At 35.9% G+C, this 18,428-nt stretch overlaps 2 protein-coding genes across 3 annotated transcripts in view; both read right to left on the reverse strand.

The window, feature by feature from the left end:
- kctd5a (potassium channel tetramerization domain containing 5a) overlaps nt 1-2,338 on the reverse strand; it is a 16,862-nt gene extending 14,524 nt beyond the window's left edge. Inside the window, exon 1 of the mRNA XM_084088715.1 lies at nt 1,983-2,338. Within this exon, the coding sequence (XP_083944841.1) occupies nt 1,983-2,204 (222 nt within the window). The 5' untranslated portion in view covers nt 2,205-2,338. The remainder of the gene's footprint in view (nt 1-1,982) is intronic.
- Nucleotides 2,339-6,304: 3,966 nt separating this feature from the next.
- On the reverse strand, nt 6,305-16,849 carry pdpk1a (3-phosphoinositide dependent protein kinase 1a). Of its 2 annotated transcripts, XM_084088696.1 has the most exons (14): nt 16,719-16,849; nt 11,004-11,228; nt 10,784-10,826; nt 10,551-10,688; nt 10,291-10,435; nt 10,113-10,210; nt 9,758-9,833; nt 9,588-9,656; nt 9,065-9,161; nt 8,803-8,976; nt 7,687-7,883; nt 7,309-7,366; nt 7,001-7,153; nt 6,305-6,741 (listed from the first exon to the last, which is right to left on the reverse strand). In XM_084088696.1, exons 1-14 carry the CDS (start codon nt 16,740-16,742, stop codon nt 6,649-6,651), a joined length of 1,590 nt encoding a protein of 529 aa, XP_083944822.1. In that variant the 5' UTR covers nt 16,743-16,849; the 3' UTR covers nt 6,305-6,648. The 2 variants fall into 2 exon arrangements, with proteins under 2 accessions (XP_083944822.1, XP_083944821.1); XM_084088695.1 differs by lacking the exon at nt 16,719-16,849 and having other exon boundaries at nt 11,004-11,366.
- Nucleotides 16,850-18,428: the final 1,579 nt, after the last annotated feature.

Raw genomic sequence — 18,428 nt, forward strand, 5'->3', positions numbered from 1 at the left:
TATGACATGATAAATATTCATATTAGTGCATTCACTAATTATACCAGTTTAATTGGTTATTCTATTCATCAATTATGCATTGTGTGTGAGTATTGAAAGATTTGTAGTTATTAACTGTTTTGCTCACAGCGTAAAACAATAAGGTATAGGCATTTAACAACCAATAACTCAATAGAAAAATCGAAAATAATAAATGACTAAATAAAAACCTATTTGATTTCACTAATATTAAATTCTTATTTACAAAGTAAACTGACTAACAGTTTTCATTGTTTACTCAAGATAAACACTTGTGAAATAGTTTTAAAACAATTAGGCCTATTCTATTAATATAATTAATATTGTTTGAGTTTAACCAGATAAACATTAGTGAAATGGTTTAACTGGATAAACACTAGATTAACACAATAAGTAATATATTTAGATAAGCACTAGTAAAATATTTTATAGCATAAGATTGCATACTTAAAGGCCCACTGAAGTGCCTTGGAACGCGCAGCTTTGTATGATGCGTTGACATAATTTCCATTTTAAGGCGGGACATATTGAATGGCTCCTCCCCCTTTTCAAATAGCCAATAGCGTTTAGTTTACCTCACAGACTGCAAGTCGTACTTGACAGCACCATGGAAGCGAATCCGAGTGCTGATGATACGTTGGATTCAATAGTAGACATGAATAAATTCTACCAATTTCATTCTTAACCGACGTTCAGTTGGAAAATGGAATAAAACTCGAGCGTTTGAGCAACCAAACTCACAACTCCAACACATATTGCTCCATGATGTGTGAACAGTTGCTTTGGTCAGGTGGTATTTATAGCATAGGGGGCGGGGCTTTAGATTCTAGAGAGCATTTGATTGGAATGCAGAAGATGTGATGAGAAGCTGAAGTCCGTGGTGATGTCATACAAATCCGTGATCCATTTTAGCGGAAGTGAAAGACTAAGTTTTGAATGCTTATATCTCCTAAATGCGAATTTTGTCATTGTTTTCGAACACACCAGCTTATTCGAAACCTTAAGGCTAACATGTTCATACTAAAAGCTTAAAAACTAAAAAATAATTCAATGGGCCTTTAACATTAAATATTTTGCATTGGATATTGATGCATTAGATATTAGAAACGAACAATGAGCAAACTTTCCAGGAATAATCAGCATTCAATAACCATATAATACTAATAAGTAAATTCTCAAGAATTGTTACTTCATAATGCATTAGTGTTAAAATATCCAAGTCAATATATTCATATTAATGTTAATATTATTAATGTTCATATTCATATTAATTCAAAATATTAATGTTAAAATTGCACCGTATCTAGACACGAACCAAGATTATTAAACGCTGTAAGACGAGTATTGCATATTATTAATTCATGTTAACTAATGATTTTAATTAATGGTAAAGACTTATAAACAGTTCCCAACATTTCAATGGTTTATAGCTAGAAACTTAGTTAATAATTCTAGGTATCCAGTCAGAAAAAAAGTGAAACTGTTAAACAGGTAAAAACTTGTAATCTTTGTAATATTTTTATTATTTAAGTTTTAGTGAAAACACTAATGAAAGTTCTGCAATTAGCACTTGACATGTAGCATGCAAGTTTGTGCTGATATAAGAACTATAGGCGATGTATTTTCATATTTAAACGAGCTAATGCTACTCAAAATATACTAAGTTACACGCAGCCTCTTTAAACATATCTGACAGACTAAAGCTAACTTTAATTAGTAACGTTAAACAAGCCACATCAAGTGTTATCAGTTAAGCTAAGCTAGTAAGCGGAGCTCCATTGACTGTAACTTTACTAGCTAGCCATCTAGCTACAATATTAAAATACATAAATATAACGAAATGTTAGACTATAAACCCATTATTTTGCGTCTACCCAGTTTAACTGAATTGCCTAAAGTTCGGATACGTGAAGTCGCGGTTAGTGTTCACTGTCATGCTAGTGAAGAGCTCGCGGTATAAATACCTTGTCAGAGTCGAGGTCGGGGTCGGCCTGGCACAGGCGGTACAGGAAAGATTTCGGGTCTCTGCACAGCGTTTGTCTCGTCGTGAGAAAGTACGTGCCGCCGACGTTCAGACGAACCCATTTGGACGAGCCGCTTCCGGACGGCTGCAGTCTCTCACCGGGAAAAAGAGCGGGACACCTCCGACCATTCGAGCCGCTCGGGTCAGGGCTCTTCTCCGCCATCCCTCCTCTGCGCTCCCGCTGCCTTGACTATCGACTGATGGAACTAGAGCAGGAAGTGTGTGTGGGGAGTTTGAGAGCCGCTGTGCCCTGAGCGCTCTCTCTCTCTCTCTCTCTCTCTCTCTCTCTCTCCCTCTCTCTCTCCCCCTCTCCCTACACGGGCTCCGTCACCATACACACAGAGCTGTCTATCTAGACAGCACTTTTGCCACCCAAGAATACTGCACGCGCCGTGATGCGCCTCCTAGCTAGGCAGCTCTACACGGCTGGGACATTTTGAACAATGATGTCGTTGTTGTTTAGGCGTTTCAAACAGCCACATGATATTTTTTTAACAGCCACATGATTATAGACATACATTTATGACGGTCAAAGTGTGTATTTACAGTAGTGGGACCACTTAGTAGGCTACTTAAGTTGTTTAGTCAGATGAACACTTTTTTTTTTTTTTTTTTTTTTTGTCAAATTGTTCATAATACAATGATTTAGAAGACAGATAAGTATGGAAGCTAATTTCTGTCACATATGACAAAAAAGGCATGATTTGGTGAGTCATAATTACAACATAAAAAGTCAAAATTGTTGTGAGATAAAAGACCACAAAGTAATTACCAGATAAAAAGCTGAAATTATGAATGACTAAATCAATTATGATATGAGATAAAGAAAAGTCAAAATTATGAGGAAAAAAGTCAGTATGACAAAACATCGAAATTATAAAATACATTCATAATTATGAGATACAATTCTGATGATAAACCACATAAAAATTCTGCCATATCATTATGAAAGTCGTAATCTTTGCCATCATTGACTCATAATTTCATCTTTGTTTTGCAATAATTTTGCTTTTCGCCTCATAATTATGACTATTTCATATTTATGGCATTTCATCTCAGAAACCTTACTTTTTATGTCATAATTATAATTTACAAAAGCATGCTTTTTTTTCTTATGTGATGGAAATGGTCTTCCACTGTGATATAGACAGTATTTGTATGGTCTATTCAGAAAAACACTAGTAAAATAGTTAATATTTCCAGAGTTCGGTTTGATAAACACAAGTAAAACAGATAACATTTCAATAGTTTAATAATATACAGGTAAAACAGTTCATAGACAGTTCAAATAAAAGTTCATATTTCAATGGCTTAGTTAAGTAGTGATTCAGTTCTTATTTCTATGGTTTAATCAGATTATCCTTGATCTGTGTCAGTGCTATGCAATGGTGTTCTCATGTGCAATCGGTATAGAATGAAGATCATTTGAGAGAACCGTGTGAAGATTGATCATACAAAAGACAGTACAGTGAATAGCAGGCATTTATCATCACTTGATGGTCCTGCTTTTGCTAAGTGAGATGCGTTTCTCATAGCTGATGTTTTTCTGCGTAGGAAATGCCTGTGGGCATTCTCTTACTGTATATGTTTACCTAAGACCTGGAAAGCTGAACAGCGAGTTCATTCAGTGTGACCTGATTTCAGCGCTGCAAGATGTTGAGAAATGTAAACAGCCAGCATGCATGAGAGACCCAACTGTAAAAGACAGGGAAAGTCTACTGGGAGCTGTTGTCTTAGCACTGCTGTCTTGCACATGCTACCAACAGTCTGTCAGAAACAGAAGCAGAAAGATCTTACTCTTCATGTACACTTTTATTATGAGACTTTATTTTCCCCTCAGCATCCTCCAGTTTCATTAAAGGTTTGTGGAAGCTTGTTTCTGTCATGGAAGAAAAAAATAAAATAAAAGAGGTAATTGCGACTTTTAATTTTTTATTAACTTTTTTATAAACTTGCATTTGTGAGTTAAGTCAGAATTGTGAGATATAAACTTGCAATTGCATGTTATAAAGTCAGAATTATGAGATATAAACTCACAATTGCATGTTATAAAGTCAGAATTATGAGATATAAACTCGCATTTGCGAGTTATAAAGTCAGAATTATGAGATATAAACTCGCAATTGCATGTTATAAAGTCAGAATTATGAGATATAAACTCGCAATTGCATGTTATAAAGTCTGAATTATGAGATATAAACTCACAATTGCATGTTATAAAGTCAGAATTATGAGATATCAACTCGCAATTGCATGTTATAAAGTCAGAATTATGAGATATAAACTCACAATTGCATGTTATAAAGTCAGAATTATGAGATATAAACTCGCATTTGCGAGTTATAAAGTCAGAATTATGAGATATCAACTCGCAATTGCATGTTATAAAGTCAGAATTATGAGATATAAACTCGCAATTGCATGTTATAAAGTCAGAATTATGAGATATAAACTCACAATTGCATGTTATAAAGTCAGAATTATGAGATATAAACTCGCATTTGCGAGTTAAAGTCAGAATTATGAGATATAAACTCGCAATTGCATGTTATAAAGTCAGAATTATGAGATAAACTCGCAATTGCATGTTATAAAGTCAGAATTATGAGATATAAACTCACAATTGCATGTTATAAAGTCAGAATTATGAGATATAAACTCGCAATTGCATGTTATAAAGTCAGAATTATGAGATATAAACTCACAATTGCATGTTATAAAGTCAGAATTATGAGATATAAACTCGCATTTGCGAGTTAAAGTCAGAATTATGAGATATAAACTCGCAATTGCATGTTATAAAGTCAGAATTATGAGATAAACTCGCAATTGCATGTTATAAAGTCAGAATTATGAGATATAAACTCAAACTTGCGATTGTAAGTTATGTCAGAATTACGAGTTATAATCAGAATTGCAATATAAACTCACAATTGAGAGTTATAAAGTCAGAATTACGAGAAATGAACTTGCAATTCCGAGTTATAGTCCGAATTGCGATATAAACTCATAATTGAGTTATAAAGTCAGTATTGTGAAATATAAACTCACAATTGTGAATAGTCAGAATTGCAAGATATAAAATCAGTCAGAACTTTTCTTAGAATTGCGAGTTGATATCTTACAATTTGGACTTTATAACTAGCAATTACGAGTTTATATCTCTCAATTATGAATTTATATCATGCAAAAAATAAAAATAAAAAAAATAAATCAGAATTGTGAGATAAAAAGTTGCAATTATTTGTATTATTATAATTTTTTTTTACTCCCTGGTGGAATCAAGCTTCCATAAAGGTACGTAGAAACCAAAGGGCATAAACATTGAATCTGATATAATTTAAGTGACCTGATTAGGACACATAAAAATCTTGCAAAGAATTACAGCAATCATTCACATTCAAAGGCAATATTCAATATTTACAACACATGGCCCCTGAATATTAGAATTTAAATAATACAAGGTACTACAGGCTGCGCCACTGCCGGCAAATAATCTTATATAAGAATAAAATTATACAAGGTGCAAATCCAGTAACACGGTGTTACTTTCTGAATAATACATCATCTGTACATCACAGTTATTTTCGGTGACAAACCCAGTCGAATTATAAATACACAGTTGAACAATTCCTCAAAAAAACGCAAGGAGGAAACGCAATAGAAGAGGAAAAACACACTTCTGTGCTCAATTCTCACTTGGTTACAGCATTTTCGCTTGCCTGTGCTGGACCAACATCCTTTTCAATGTACAATAAAGCGGTCAAAAACTGCATCTCCGAACGCGGCCCTTATTTACAGTTGCGATTCTCTTCACAGCTCAATTCCCGTAGGCATTACACCATATCTACATTGCAAGAGACTGACATGGTACGACACAATGTAACTGTCAACAGTCATCCACTTTAGTTGCAAAACACCGTGCCGCTCGCTTGCAGTGTATACTGTGTAACGTACCTTATCAAGTACTTGTTTTTTAATCTAAACCAATGTTTATAAATAAAATATAATATAAAAAAATATATAAACAGCAGATTTAAGGAACCAAGTGCGAGTTTCACACGTGAACCCACAAAATCCATTGCCATTTCATATTAAATATAACAGCTCAACAGTGATTCTTCCTCTGATGATAGTAATCTCATGTAATATGACGTACATGTGAACAAGATGACTGAGAGAATAAATATAAATATATTAACGATTTGTGTATCAATTTAATATTTACTTGACCTGTAGGATCATTTTCAGTGTCCTCTATAGCTATCCTAAAGCGCTCTTATTATTATTTAAAAGGCAACAGATTATGAGTGTTTTTTTTGTTTTTTTGTGTGTTTTTTTCAAGCTTTTGTGGATATTTTCCTATGTATACACATATATAGTGTACAAGTTGTGGAGTTTTACTGATCTTTGATTTTATGTTACAACTTCTGAACATGACAAAAACACTGCAAGCAAAACATATTTTGTCTTCAAGAAGAAATATTGATGTCCCATAAATGAACAGATCTTCCTGTTTGTTAGTTGAATGGTGGAGGGCTGAGACCTCTCAGACTTGCCTTGACTCCAATGGTCCTCTGATGCCCAGTCATGCCAGTAGTCTTATGTTAGTGATAAATTGTTCCCCAGACCTCTTGAATCTTCTTACACCATTTGTCTGCGTTCCCACTGGGATCCATTAGATAGTATGTCCTGTTTGGCTGCATATGAGGAAAACAATGACAAGATTTAGCAGCATTTCGCAAAGTCCCGAGAAGTACCATGATTTTACCATGTAATATTACATTTTACCAAATGATATTTAGTAATGATTCAGTATGATGTGTTTATCAGAGTACCATGATCCTACAACTAAAGCTGCCAGAGAAGCACTGCCTATTAGGCAAATGCTTATAAAAAAAAACTATACAAATAACTATATATTTAACTACGTTTATATATAATAACTATAATTTGTACCGTGTGGACAAAAAACGTCTTGAAATTCTTGGCCTCGGGGCGCAACTCTGGAGACCATGGAATTTCCCCCTTCAGTACTTTATTCACAGGATCCACGTAATATAGATGTGGTCCTTCAGTCAGTAAAAGCTGACGGCGTCGAGCAAACAGTCCCTGTGAAAATCACAAACAAGAAAGGGTCAAAAACACTTACCAAAGGAAACCAAAAGAGGGCGCTATTTGTTTTCTCACTCGACACTTAAAAAAAAATTAAAAACATGCACCTGTTTCATACCATATAAGATAAGAAACAGGAAGGAAAATGTTACCTTTCTTTTGTCAACTGGTCCCATTTTATATATCAAGTTATTTTCAACAAACTGGTGCCTTTGAGACAGAAAAAAAACAAAAACAAATGTTAATGAATAACAAGCTGGCAGTGCTACCCGTGTTGTTGACCGATTGAAAACAGAACTATAATGATCAAGAGTTCCTTTTACAACATGCAATAAAACTAAACAGGAAATGCATGAGATAAAAACTAATCATTATTAGTGCATACACCCAACACAATCCCTAACTATGTATAATAACAAAATGAACGCGTGTTTAATTGTGCTGTCATTACAGGATGGTAAATTAATATTTAACCAGAATGAAGGTTTAAGAGCAGGAAAACTAATTTCTGAATGAAGGTTGTGACATACCACGGGTTGCCTCTTGTTTGCTTCTGCAGCAGAAGTCGTTTCTCCTCACTGGAGAACTGCAGGTCCAGCTCAAAAGAGTTGCTGTCCAGGTCATGGATGTACTGCTCAATGTTGCTGCAGGATCTCAGTGGGACGATCTGAGATGAGCTGGATGGAACCACCTGCAGGCTGCTGAACTGACTGAGGAGATCTTCATACTGTGGGATCCAAAGCAAACAGCAAATCAGTACACAGTGACGAGCCTGCAATTGGGAGCTCCCAATTTGTACCATTTACTGAACATACACACTTAAATATTTAACTTTATTTAACCAGAAGTTGTGGCCGACTTGACTAAAATACTGTGACGTAATTCTGAAGATCACTGAATGTGAGAAAAATAAGAGTGAAGCTTGATTTTAGCGCACTTCCTCGCCATCTCTAGCTTACAGCCGTCTGACGGTTGGAGGGGAGCGTTTAAGGACTCTCTGCCCAATCTGTCAAACTGACATCATCAGAGAAAGAACGCCATTCTAAAGGGGAAGCAAACTTTTGTCGTAAAGATTACGACAAAAACTTTTTTTGTTCACCACAATACTGGTAATGTGCACACACAAAGTAAATAGGGTCAAACAAAGTAAATAGGGTCAGTTTTGATTTAAAGCAGACTTTAAAGAAAACATGAAATGGTATCCGTCACGTAGGACATTTAATAAGAGGTCAATTCTGATTAAAAACAACAAAACAAAAGGTCCAAACAAAAACAGCACAACAATAAAACAAAACGAAAAGCCCAAACAGAAAACAACAAAACAAAGACCAAACGAAAAAAACAAAAGCTCCAAACCAAAAACAACACAACAATAAAACAAAACAAAAAGCCCAAACAGAAAACAACAAAACAAAGACCAAACGAAACAACAACAAAACAAAACAAAAAAGCCCCCCCAAAAACAAAAAGGTTAAAAAAAACATAACAATAAATCAAAACAAAAAACTAAATAAAAAGTCCAAAAAAAACAACAACAATAAAACAAAAGCAAAAAACAACAAAGGGGAAAAATGACACAAAAAAAGCACAAAAGACAGTCATTTTGCACAGTATAGTGGATAATATGTAAGATAAGTCTAACTTACATTGCCATAGTAGTCTTCATCATCTTCAGCCATGGCTGGCAGGTAAGGGGTCAGCTTGGGTGGGGTCTGAACCGGCAAATTCTCCCATGAGATTGTCTCAAAGAACATGTGGCCTTTTAGTGGATTGAACCCACCCATTTCCTCACATCCTAGCCGCTTTCTAGGGTCCAAAGACTAAAACCAGGAGATAAACAATGAATTTTCTTCAGCATAGTCATGCAACTGAAAGTGAAGGAATGTAATGAAAACAAACTATTATTACCAACAGTCGCTGCACCAGATCTTTAGCTTTGGGGAAGAACTTCTCAGGAAATTCATATTCCAGCTTTGTTATCTTTTGGAAAATCAAGTACTCGTTCCTATTAAAAAGACAAAGGTAAATGACTAACTCAACCAAATCAATATCAACTGAACGGTTTGTAGTCTCACAACTGAAGAGCTCTTAATAATCAGTTGAGAGGAGGAAAGGGTTAATTTACAGTCACATGGTTCAGTGTTTTGTTTTCAACGGCTGTCCGAGCCAATTTATTGGTTGTAATGTAACTAAAACTGCAGGCGGGTCATGTGACCCAGTGGTTGGGGTTTCCTCAGAAGCCCTCTGTACTGTCTACACAAACAAGTCATAAACACCAAAGCCAACATTTCCTGTTATTTCACACCATGTTTTTAAAAACTGCAATTACAACAGTGATCAACCACCAGCACTTCAGCGGTAGTGCAAAGCACCATCTCCACATTATTAAAAACGTTTAATTGAACTAAATCTGAATTGATCAGTAACTCACCCAGCTCTAAACGGAGGTAATCCGGCCACCAGCTGATAGATTATGCAACCCAGTGCCCAGAGGTCCGAACTAAAAGAGAAGTATCACAGAAAATAAAAAAACTAATTTGATGCAATTGACTAACATCTTAATCTGGTAATATTGCGCTATTGCACATTAAATGCCGAAACCTTTTGCAGGCTGATTTTTCCGTCAGCAGCTCCGGAGAAACGTACTGTGCAGTGCCAACAAAAGAATTGGCTCTTGCTGTAAAGACAAATCTTTCAGGTTCAGATTCAGGTGGGACAAACAGCATCACATACTGTCCGTAACCCTGCTGACAACTCGTATATGTGCGTGAAGAAAAATGATAGACTGCCCCATATTTATGCTACTTGAGTACTGTTGTGAGTGTATCTATAGATAACAAACACTTCATGCCTGACCTACAAGAGGGTTGAAGGAAGTTAACGACAGTCGTTATGAAAAAAACAACAACAGCCAGAGCAAAGCAATTCAATGAAATATTCATGAACTATACGTTACTTTGAGAGCTGTCCAAAGACAACTGTTTCGCTGTCCCGAAATCCGTAATATGAATGTGCATGTCTTCGCTCAGTAAGATGTTCTCTGGCTTAAGGTCCCTGAATAACAACAAATAAATACAAATTCAAAAATGCATTACGGATGATTTCAATCAAAGTCATATTGTTAGTCAAATTACCTGTGAATAATTCCCAGCGCGTGCAAATACTCGAGAGCACAAACTATCTCAGCAGTGTAGAATCTTGTGCAAGTCTCATCAAATGAGCCTATTTTGCGAATGTATCTAAGTAGTTCTCCATTCTTTGCATAACTGAGGGCGAAATCTGACGGATTAGAAGTTAAGAACATTTTAACAAAGTAATAATGAGTTTAACAAACACAGACCTGATTTCACAGCTTCACAGCTCAACGCCACAGTTTTACTCCCGAAAAGGATACAAAGTTTATGCGAGTCTTGAAACGTGAAGTAGAGCTTTACGAAAAAGGGATGATCTATGCTTGACAATATATCCTTCTCTCTGAACACATAGATTGCTTTATTTTCTTTCCTGATGTGATTCTTCTCAAGAATCTTCACTGAAAAACAAATTTCAAATGACATCAGTGTAGTTCATTTAATATATTACTACTATAATACATTTATATATCAAACAAAATAAATTGCCCATTACTTGCATATTCCTTTCCTGTGGCAAGTTCTTTTGCAAGCACAACCTGCAATTGAAATGTGTTCAGCTATTACATCAAATCAATGGAGCCATCGTAAAAACTTTATTGTTATTCAACTACCAAAAATATCGGTCACTATACTGGCTGTTTGGACCTCAAATGTAGTTGTTAAATTGCTAATGATTAAATCTTTCATTGCAAAATCGCAAAAATTGTACCCACCGTTGAGAAGGAACCCTCTCCTAAAATTTTGCCAAAGCTGAAGTCCTCCTTCTTGCGTGATTGTGGAGGCTTGAGGGTCGATGTCTTTGGCTGGGCGCTTGCCTCGCCCCCGCGGACCTCCATACTGAGACAGTGAGGAAGGCTGGAGTTGAGCTGAGTCCTTACCATTGATGAAGAAGCACAGGAACGCAACACCACGCTAGGCTGGATGGGAGCAGCATCGTACTGAACGAGCAAAACACACACACAGAGCAAACATGACACTGACTCAGACATGCGGGTGCATGTGCAATGAGGAACAAAACCACCTTGGAGGCAGTAAACCAGCAGCTGATAAAGTACAGTAGAGCTTCCGCAGAGGGGAGGGCTGTGTTTGTTTTCACCCAGGATTACGAGTACTCAAATTCATTCACTCAGACCTGCCTTTGTTTACGCTGCAGAGAACGCAAAATATTTACCCTGCTGAAGTTGCGAAAACACCGTTTTTGGTTAAGTCTAACCACACTTTTGATGCTAAGTAACCACGTGTATAATAGGCTACCTGAATTAAAAGTTTAAGGTGATTGATCGTTTAAAGGTGCAGTCAGTCACTTATTAAAAAGTTAAATAAAGATATAAAGAGATGAATAGTACTTTGGAAAAAGATCATGCTCACTCAAATGAGATGAAGACTCCAGTCATATTAGTAGCCTAATAAAACCAGCTTTATTTTACATGCAGTGGGACGCCAGACATGTTGAGATCACATGATACAACTAGTTTTATCCCCAGCAACCACCCCTGTCCTGCTATTGGACCCTAACGTTTGTGGTATAAATGAATCATGACTGACTGTGAATTATGCCTTTTTATAGCACTGGTAAACTTTTGCTTTGACATGATGCTACATCCACACCACTAGGAGGCAGTATAAGACCAAGACCACTGCTATATCAGATTCGTACATCTAAGGGTACGTTTACACGAGGCGCGTTTCCATTACAGATTTTTTTTTTCACAAAACTTTTGCGATTTTTTCTAAATATCGACAAAAAACTATTGCGAAATGACGGTGTTTCCATTAACCGATGTTATGCGACTAAAACTTCATTTTTTCCTCTCGCGATAAGTAAAGTCATTTCAAAAATGACCTGTAAATGTGCAAAAAATGTTTCCATTGCAGTTTTGCGAAATATTTCTTTTTCGAATTGCCTGAAAAACCACCTCATGCGAGCGCAAAATTTTTTTTGCGATAAATGGGAGTTTTTGCGAAAATTACATGTTTCCATTGGCCGTATTTTCAATTCGCAATTTCAATGAACGCAATTTGAAGGGTAATGGAAACGCAGCTAGTGATATGCTTAAAACAGAGAAGTTTTTCGCGTACGGACAACACCGTTGTCAAAACAATTCCCATTTACACGGATCCACGAAAATGACTAAAAATTATGTATTCTGCAGCAAGGCCGTTAGATGGCGATTGAACACGTAATACGCATGTGCATGACGTCATCGCCTTCAGAGATTCGCGTTTTTGTTGTTTGCACGGAGACCGTTTTCAAAAGTTTGCGTTTTCAGGCACCCAAAACGCCGTTGTCGATCTTTGTCAAACGGCCAAAACGCATAAAAAGTTTTACGTTTTTAGCTGAAGACGGCGTCACGTAAATCAGCCCCTGAGTTTAACGGATTAGCGGAAAAGAAAAAAAATGTTAGGCTAGGTTCTATGCATCATTTCTTAATTTGATTTCAAACTTTTAAATTAAACTAAACAAATGCACAGACGAATCATTCTCAATAACTATACATATAATATAATAATCTATAATAACATATAACAATATAACAAATAATCTATAACATACATTTTAATGTGAATAACATACATATGAATTTTCATTTCATGCCAACTTCAAAGACAAAGTTGACTAAATAAATGTTTAACAACTATACACAGTTAAAATTTACCAACGTTTTCTTCTGTGAAAATGAACAAAACAATACTGGGGACTAAAGTTGCACTTATAGGTTTGACAAATCCAAGGCTCTTTCGAATAAGAACGTTGCCCTAATATAACCCGCTACTGATTAGCAATAGCAACTTGTGGCAAATTGTGGTTCGCACCTGTGAATGATGTAACCTAAACCCAAAAGGGACACATAAGAAAACAAATACACAGATTTCACCAAGAGCAACCTGAGACACAAGACTAAACCATCCAATTAAGAGGTTCATTAAGTTATTTTTTATGGAATATTGCAGCATCTACCATAAATGTATTTATCCGTGCACATCATTATTTTAACTTCATGTAATCTTTCACCAGAAAAACTTCCCCTCCCTCTTGCAGCAACATCTCTTCTCTTCTCTGATGATGTGTTTACTAGCGAGGGCGGGGCAACCTGTCACTCACATGAGATCGACCAATAGCAAACCACAACCATCCAATCAATTCCCCGTGGACAAAATAATATTTTTACTCGATCACTTCGCAACTTGTGTTTCATGCCTACTTTAGAGAAATATAAATATACTGAGGTAGTTTTAGCCTCAAGTCTGAGATAACACCCAAAGCCATGCAAATAAAGCAAGATCTGCTTCCCCACAGCAGGTTGATCACATTTGTTTACTATGAGAACTGTGGAAAGAGAAAAAAAAAAAACAAATTCTAAATGGTTCTGTTATTAGTGTAAAACCTGGTACTTTCCAGACACCTGCTACATAGGGCACTTCTCCAATACCTCTTTGCCAAACACACTCAACCACAGAAACTAAAACTGGACTGTCCCCCCTGCCTGTAACTGACTAAATAAAAAGGAATGGATGCTACAGGAGCTTGACGTGAAGAGAAAAAAAATAGAAATCAGGTCAGATGCACACAGCATATTGACATTTCGAAAGAAAGAATTTAAACTGTCTGCAAACAGCACTGAGAGGCACAAAAAATGCAAATAAATCTGACATCATGCAGTGCAAAGGTTCTTCTAGATCTTTATTATTAGTACTTTTATTTCATTTATTTTGTACATTTTTGAAAAAAATATTCATCTTTGACATTATCAATTCAATGGTATAAAAAATGCATTATGCAGGAACAAAAGTTATGACAACAAATGTTTTTTACATTGCTTTAACTCACCAAAATAAGTTAGGCAACCTTTTTTTATATAGATTAAACTCATTTTTAAACTCAGTTGTTTAAGTAGAAATGAATTAAATATCCAAGTTGATTGTACTTTTTTTTTTTTTTTTTTACAGGGATGCTTTTTGGTTGATTTTTTGTTCACTATCCAGTCCAAATCATGTATTTTAAAATAATTCAAACTAAACTAATTAAAATGTTGGGTTTGTAATTGATTGATTGTGTATGTTTGTATAAGGATCAGCCATCTGAACAGTTTAAGTAATTCAAGCAGACACAGGTAACATCACTTTCTTTATGACACATTAATAAAAATAAATGGGAGTGGCATAAACACAATGGCTAAAACAACAATGACGATTGCGAGCTGCGCAATACGACCTCTGGATCAATGGCATCCGAATGGTGTGACACACTGTAATCTGATAGCAACGGCCAGTTTTCCTGGAAGTCGTATTTAAAACTAGATTAGGAAGTGAAGTTTTGATAGAGTCACCAAATACAATACACTTACATCTCTGACAGCCAGCACTGGATGATTTAAAAAGCAAATAGTGGCACTGTACGCATGAGAGGACAGTATAGTAAAGGTTGACAGGATGCCAAAGTAAGCGTGAATACAAACGAGTTGCAAGTCATAAAGTGCCATCACAAGAAAAATACATTCATTATAAATACTTTTTTTTTTTTTTTTAATCATACTCCTATTCAAACAGCGAAAGACAGATGACTAGTATGTACACAATGCCTACACACTACTGTTCTGTAGATGCCTGATCTGTGTCGAGGCATACAAGCTGCAAATGTCAGATCATATCTTTTAGACTGTAAACAAACACATTTAGCACATTGACTTCAAGTAACTGTTTCATTCAGTTGATTTGTAGGTAAGAGACGAGGCATTAATTTCCTGCATGTGCTGTGGCTCATTATCAAATCTGTAGCCACATAAACAACATCCTGATGCAGATGTCATAACACAATTTCCCCAGTACTGCTGGATTTGTGCAATTAAATTGAGTAATTATTAGGAGGCTATTGAATCTTCTGAAAAGCTCATAATCTTTTCAACCTTGTATAACCTTTTGAAAACCTCAGATGAGGTAAATATTAATATATAAAGATATTTACAGGGTCTATTCTTTTGGTGAACAGTTTAATTTTTATAATTAATGTGTAATACTAAATAAGCATTTTATTTATTTATTTATAAGTATTGTGTAGATTCTGCTGTGGCAGATTCCCATTTGCATATTTTCCAATGTTTTAATCGTTAATTCTTAGAATTTATATATATTTCAAATATTATTATTGTTACTGTCAAATAATATCTCTAATACATGAAAGCCCATTTCTGCCACATAAAAAAAAAAAAAAAAAAAAAAAACACGCTTTGGTAATTCATAATTACCAAATTACTAAGCCATAATCATGAGAAAGTATAAAGTTGAAATTATGAGATAAAAAGTAGTTCATAATTTTGACGTTTTATCTTAATATATTAGCATATCTTAAAATAATTATGAATTAGTACCTATAATTATGACAGTAGTATCTCGCAATTTCTACTTTTTTTCATAATTATTATTTACCAAAGTATGTTTTTTTGTTTGTTTGTTTTTTTTTTTGGCAGAAATGGCCTTCCATAATAAGACAGAAATGTTGTTGGATTATTAATTGATTTTATTCATTCCCACGACTCTTCTAGGTTTTCCATGACCATGAGCCTAAAGGGGAAAACCTTTATAAAAATAATTTTGTGCAATAAATGTTCTGAACATGAAGCCATAAAAGGAAAAACAAAGCAAAAGAGGCACCCAAACATAGGTGAATATCTCTGAACGTGTTAAACAGAATAATCGAAATAAACCAGTTCATCCTTCTGCTTTAGACTCTGTATATGGGCTAATCTGTGGACATAATCATGTCGAGTTCATTTTAAGCATTGTTTGTTTTAAAGCAGCAGTGATAGTCAAATGTGCGTCTTTAGAGTTAGATTAGCTTGTGCAACTCTCGTAAAATTTCACGGTGTTGTTTGTCAAGTGAACACGTCTCGCGTGAGAGCAGTTTCGTGAGGAGACTGTACGGACACCTTAAACAAATTAAACAAATCCATCATTAACCGACTCCGCGCTGCTGCGTCACTTCCTCTGGCATGTTCACGAGCACTGCTGTTTGTTTTTAGCCCGTCAGCTGACAAACTACATGTCAAAACAACCGTGCTAATTAAAATATAATTATATATAATTAATGATGTCACTACATTCAATAACGATGAACTACGTTAAAGCACAGAAAGAGTTGTTTTGTTTTGTTTTGGGTTTTATTTACATTTTTTTTTTAGGAAATGCTGAAAACAAACAAGTGCGTGCTCTTCGTCTTTCAAAACACCCAAACAAATGACTTAAATGGTTTGAATTACATTTAGAGAATGCAACTTACTAAAGTGAAATCCCTCCCCAAACACTAAGCTGCTTAGCTAGAAGAAGATAGCAACTGGCTAATTTGAACACTGTAAATAAAGATGCAGGTCCATGACACCCTATCATTCAGTGTCACTCGGTGTCTAATGTTGTATTTGTCATCATATACTCACTGTTTGGCTCTTGGTCTTGGCCATGGACGTTCACAGGCAGATGTCTCAGTAATGTTGTCATTACAGAGCTGTTAGTGGATGGCCGCTGCTGCCTCTCTCTCCTGCCAGCTCTGACGTCACACAACAACAACGTCTCATGCAGTGGAGAAGCTGCCGTGAGAACCGCAGTACGGGACAGTCCGGACAGCAGAGGGCAGCACAGCCCTGGTAATGAGTGAGTGAGTGAGCGAGGCAGAGACCGTTTCCCTCATCTGACTGCCGTCATCTCTCTGGATTGTTTTAGCCTAGTGGAAACGCAACAGTTGTGGATTTTTTTTCTTTGGCTGTTGAAGCAAATGGGAAGACAAAATATATTGTCTATCTGTTTATTGATTTATGCTCTCCCATTTGCCTGGTAAAGGTTACTTTCATTCATTAATTCGCTTTTCCATTTACCAGAAATTTGCCCTAAAAGTAAGTGAGTGAGTGAGTCTCTGTTTCAGACCTTTTTTTCTGTAAACCCTATAGAGATGGTTGTGTGTGAAAATTTCTGTAGATCAGCAGTTTCTGAAATACACAGACCAGCCAGTCTGGCACTAACAAACATGCATGTTCCTAAATCACCTTTCTTCCCTTTTCTGATGCTCAGTTTGAACTTAAGCAGATCCTCCTCTTCAACATGTCTACATGCATTGAACTTAGATATTTATGTTAATGAGCAGTTGAACAGGTGAATAAAGTGGCCGGTGAGTATGTATGTAGCCTGTGTGTGTGTGTGTGTGTGTGTGTGTGTGTGTGTGTGTACAGACCCTTTCCAAAAAATTAGAATATCATGGAAAAGTTTATTTATTTCCATAATTCCATTCAAAACGTTAAACTTCCATAGATTATAGATTCAGGGCCCACAACTTAAACGATTTCAAGTATTTAGTTGTTTATTTGTACATAATTTGGGCTTCCAGCTCATAAAACCCACGAAAACAGGATTTCAAAAAATTAGAATATTACATGAAATCACACAGTAATTACACAGGGATACCATGGTCATTGAACCAGGTTTTGGTTATTTTGGCAGTTTGCAGGTGCAAATCCTGCTGGAAAATGAAGTCAGCATCTCCATAAAGCTTGTCTGCTGAAGGAAGCATGAAGTGCTCTGAAAATGTCCTGGTAGACGGCTGCGTTGAGTGGACAGCACAGTGGACCAACACCAGCCGATGACATGGCTCCCCAAACCAACACAGACTGTGGAAACTTCACACTGGACTTCAAGCATCTTGGATTGTGTGCCTCTCCATTCTTCCTCCAGACTCTGGGACCTTGGTTTCCAAATGAGATGCAAAATTTGCTCTCATCAGAAAAGAGGACTTTGGTCCACTGTGCTTTATTAAATCCAGAGCCAACGCAGCCGTTTACCAGGACATTTTCAGAGCACTGCATGCTGACTTCATTTTCCAGCAGGATTTGCACCTGCCCACACTGCCAAAAGAACCAAAACCTGGTTCAATGACCATGGTATCCCTGTGTAATTACTGTGTGATTTCATGTAATATTCAAATTTTTTGAAATCCTGTTTTCGTGGGTTTTATGAGCTAGAAGCCCAAATTATGTACAAATAAACAACTAAATACTTGAAATTGTTTAAGTTGTGGGCCCTGAATCTATAATCTATGGAAGTTTAACGTTTTGAATGGAATTATGGAAATAAATAAACTTTTCCATGATATTCTAATT

The sequence above is a fragment of the Abramis brama genome (genome assembly GCF_963993115.1).
Source record: "Abramis brama genome assembly, chromosome: 1".
NCBI classification, from domain to species: domain Eukaryota; kingdom Metazoa; phylum Chordata; class Actinopteri; order Cypriniformes; family Leuciscidae; genus Abramis; species Abramis brama.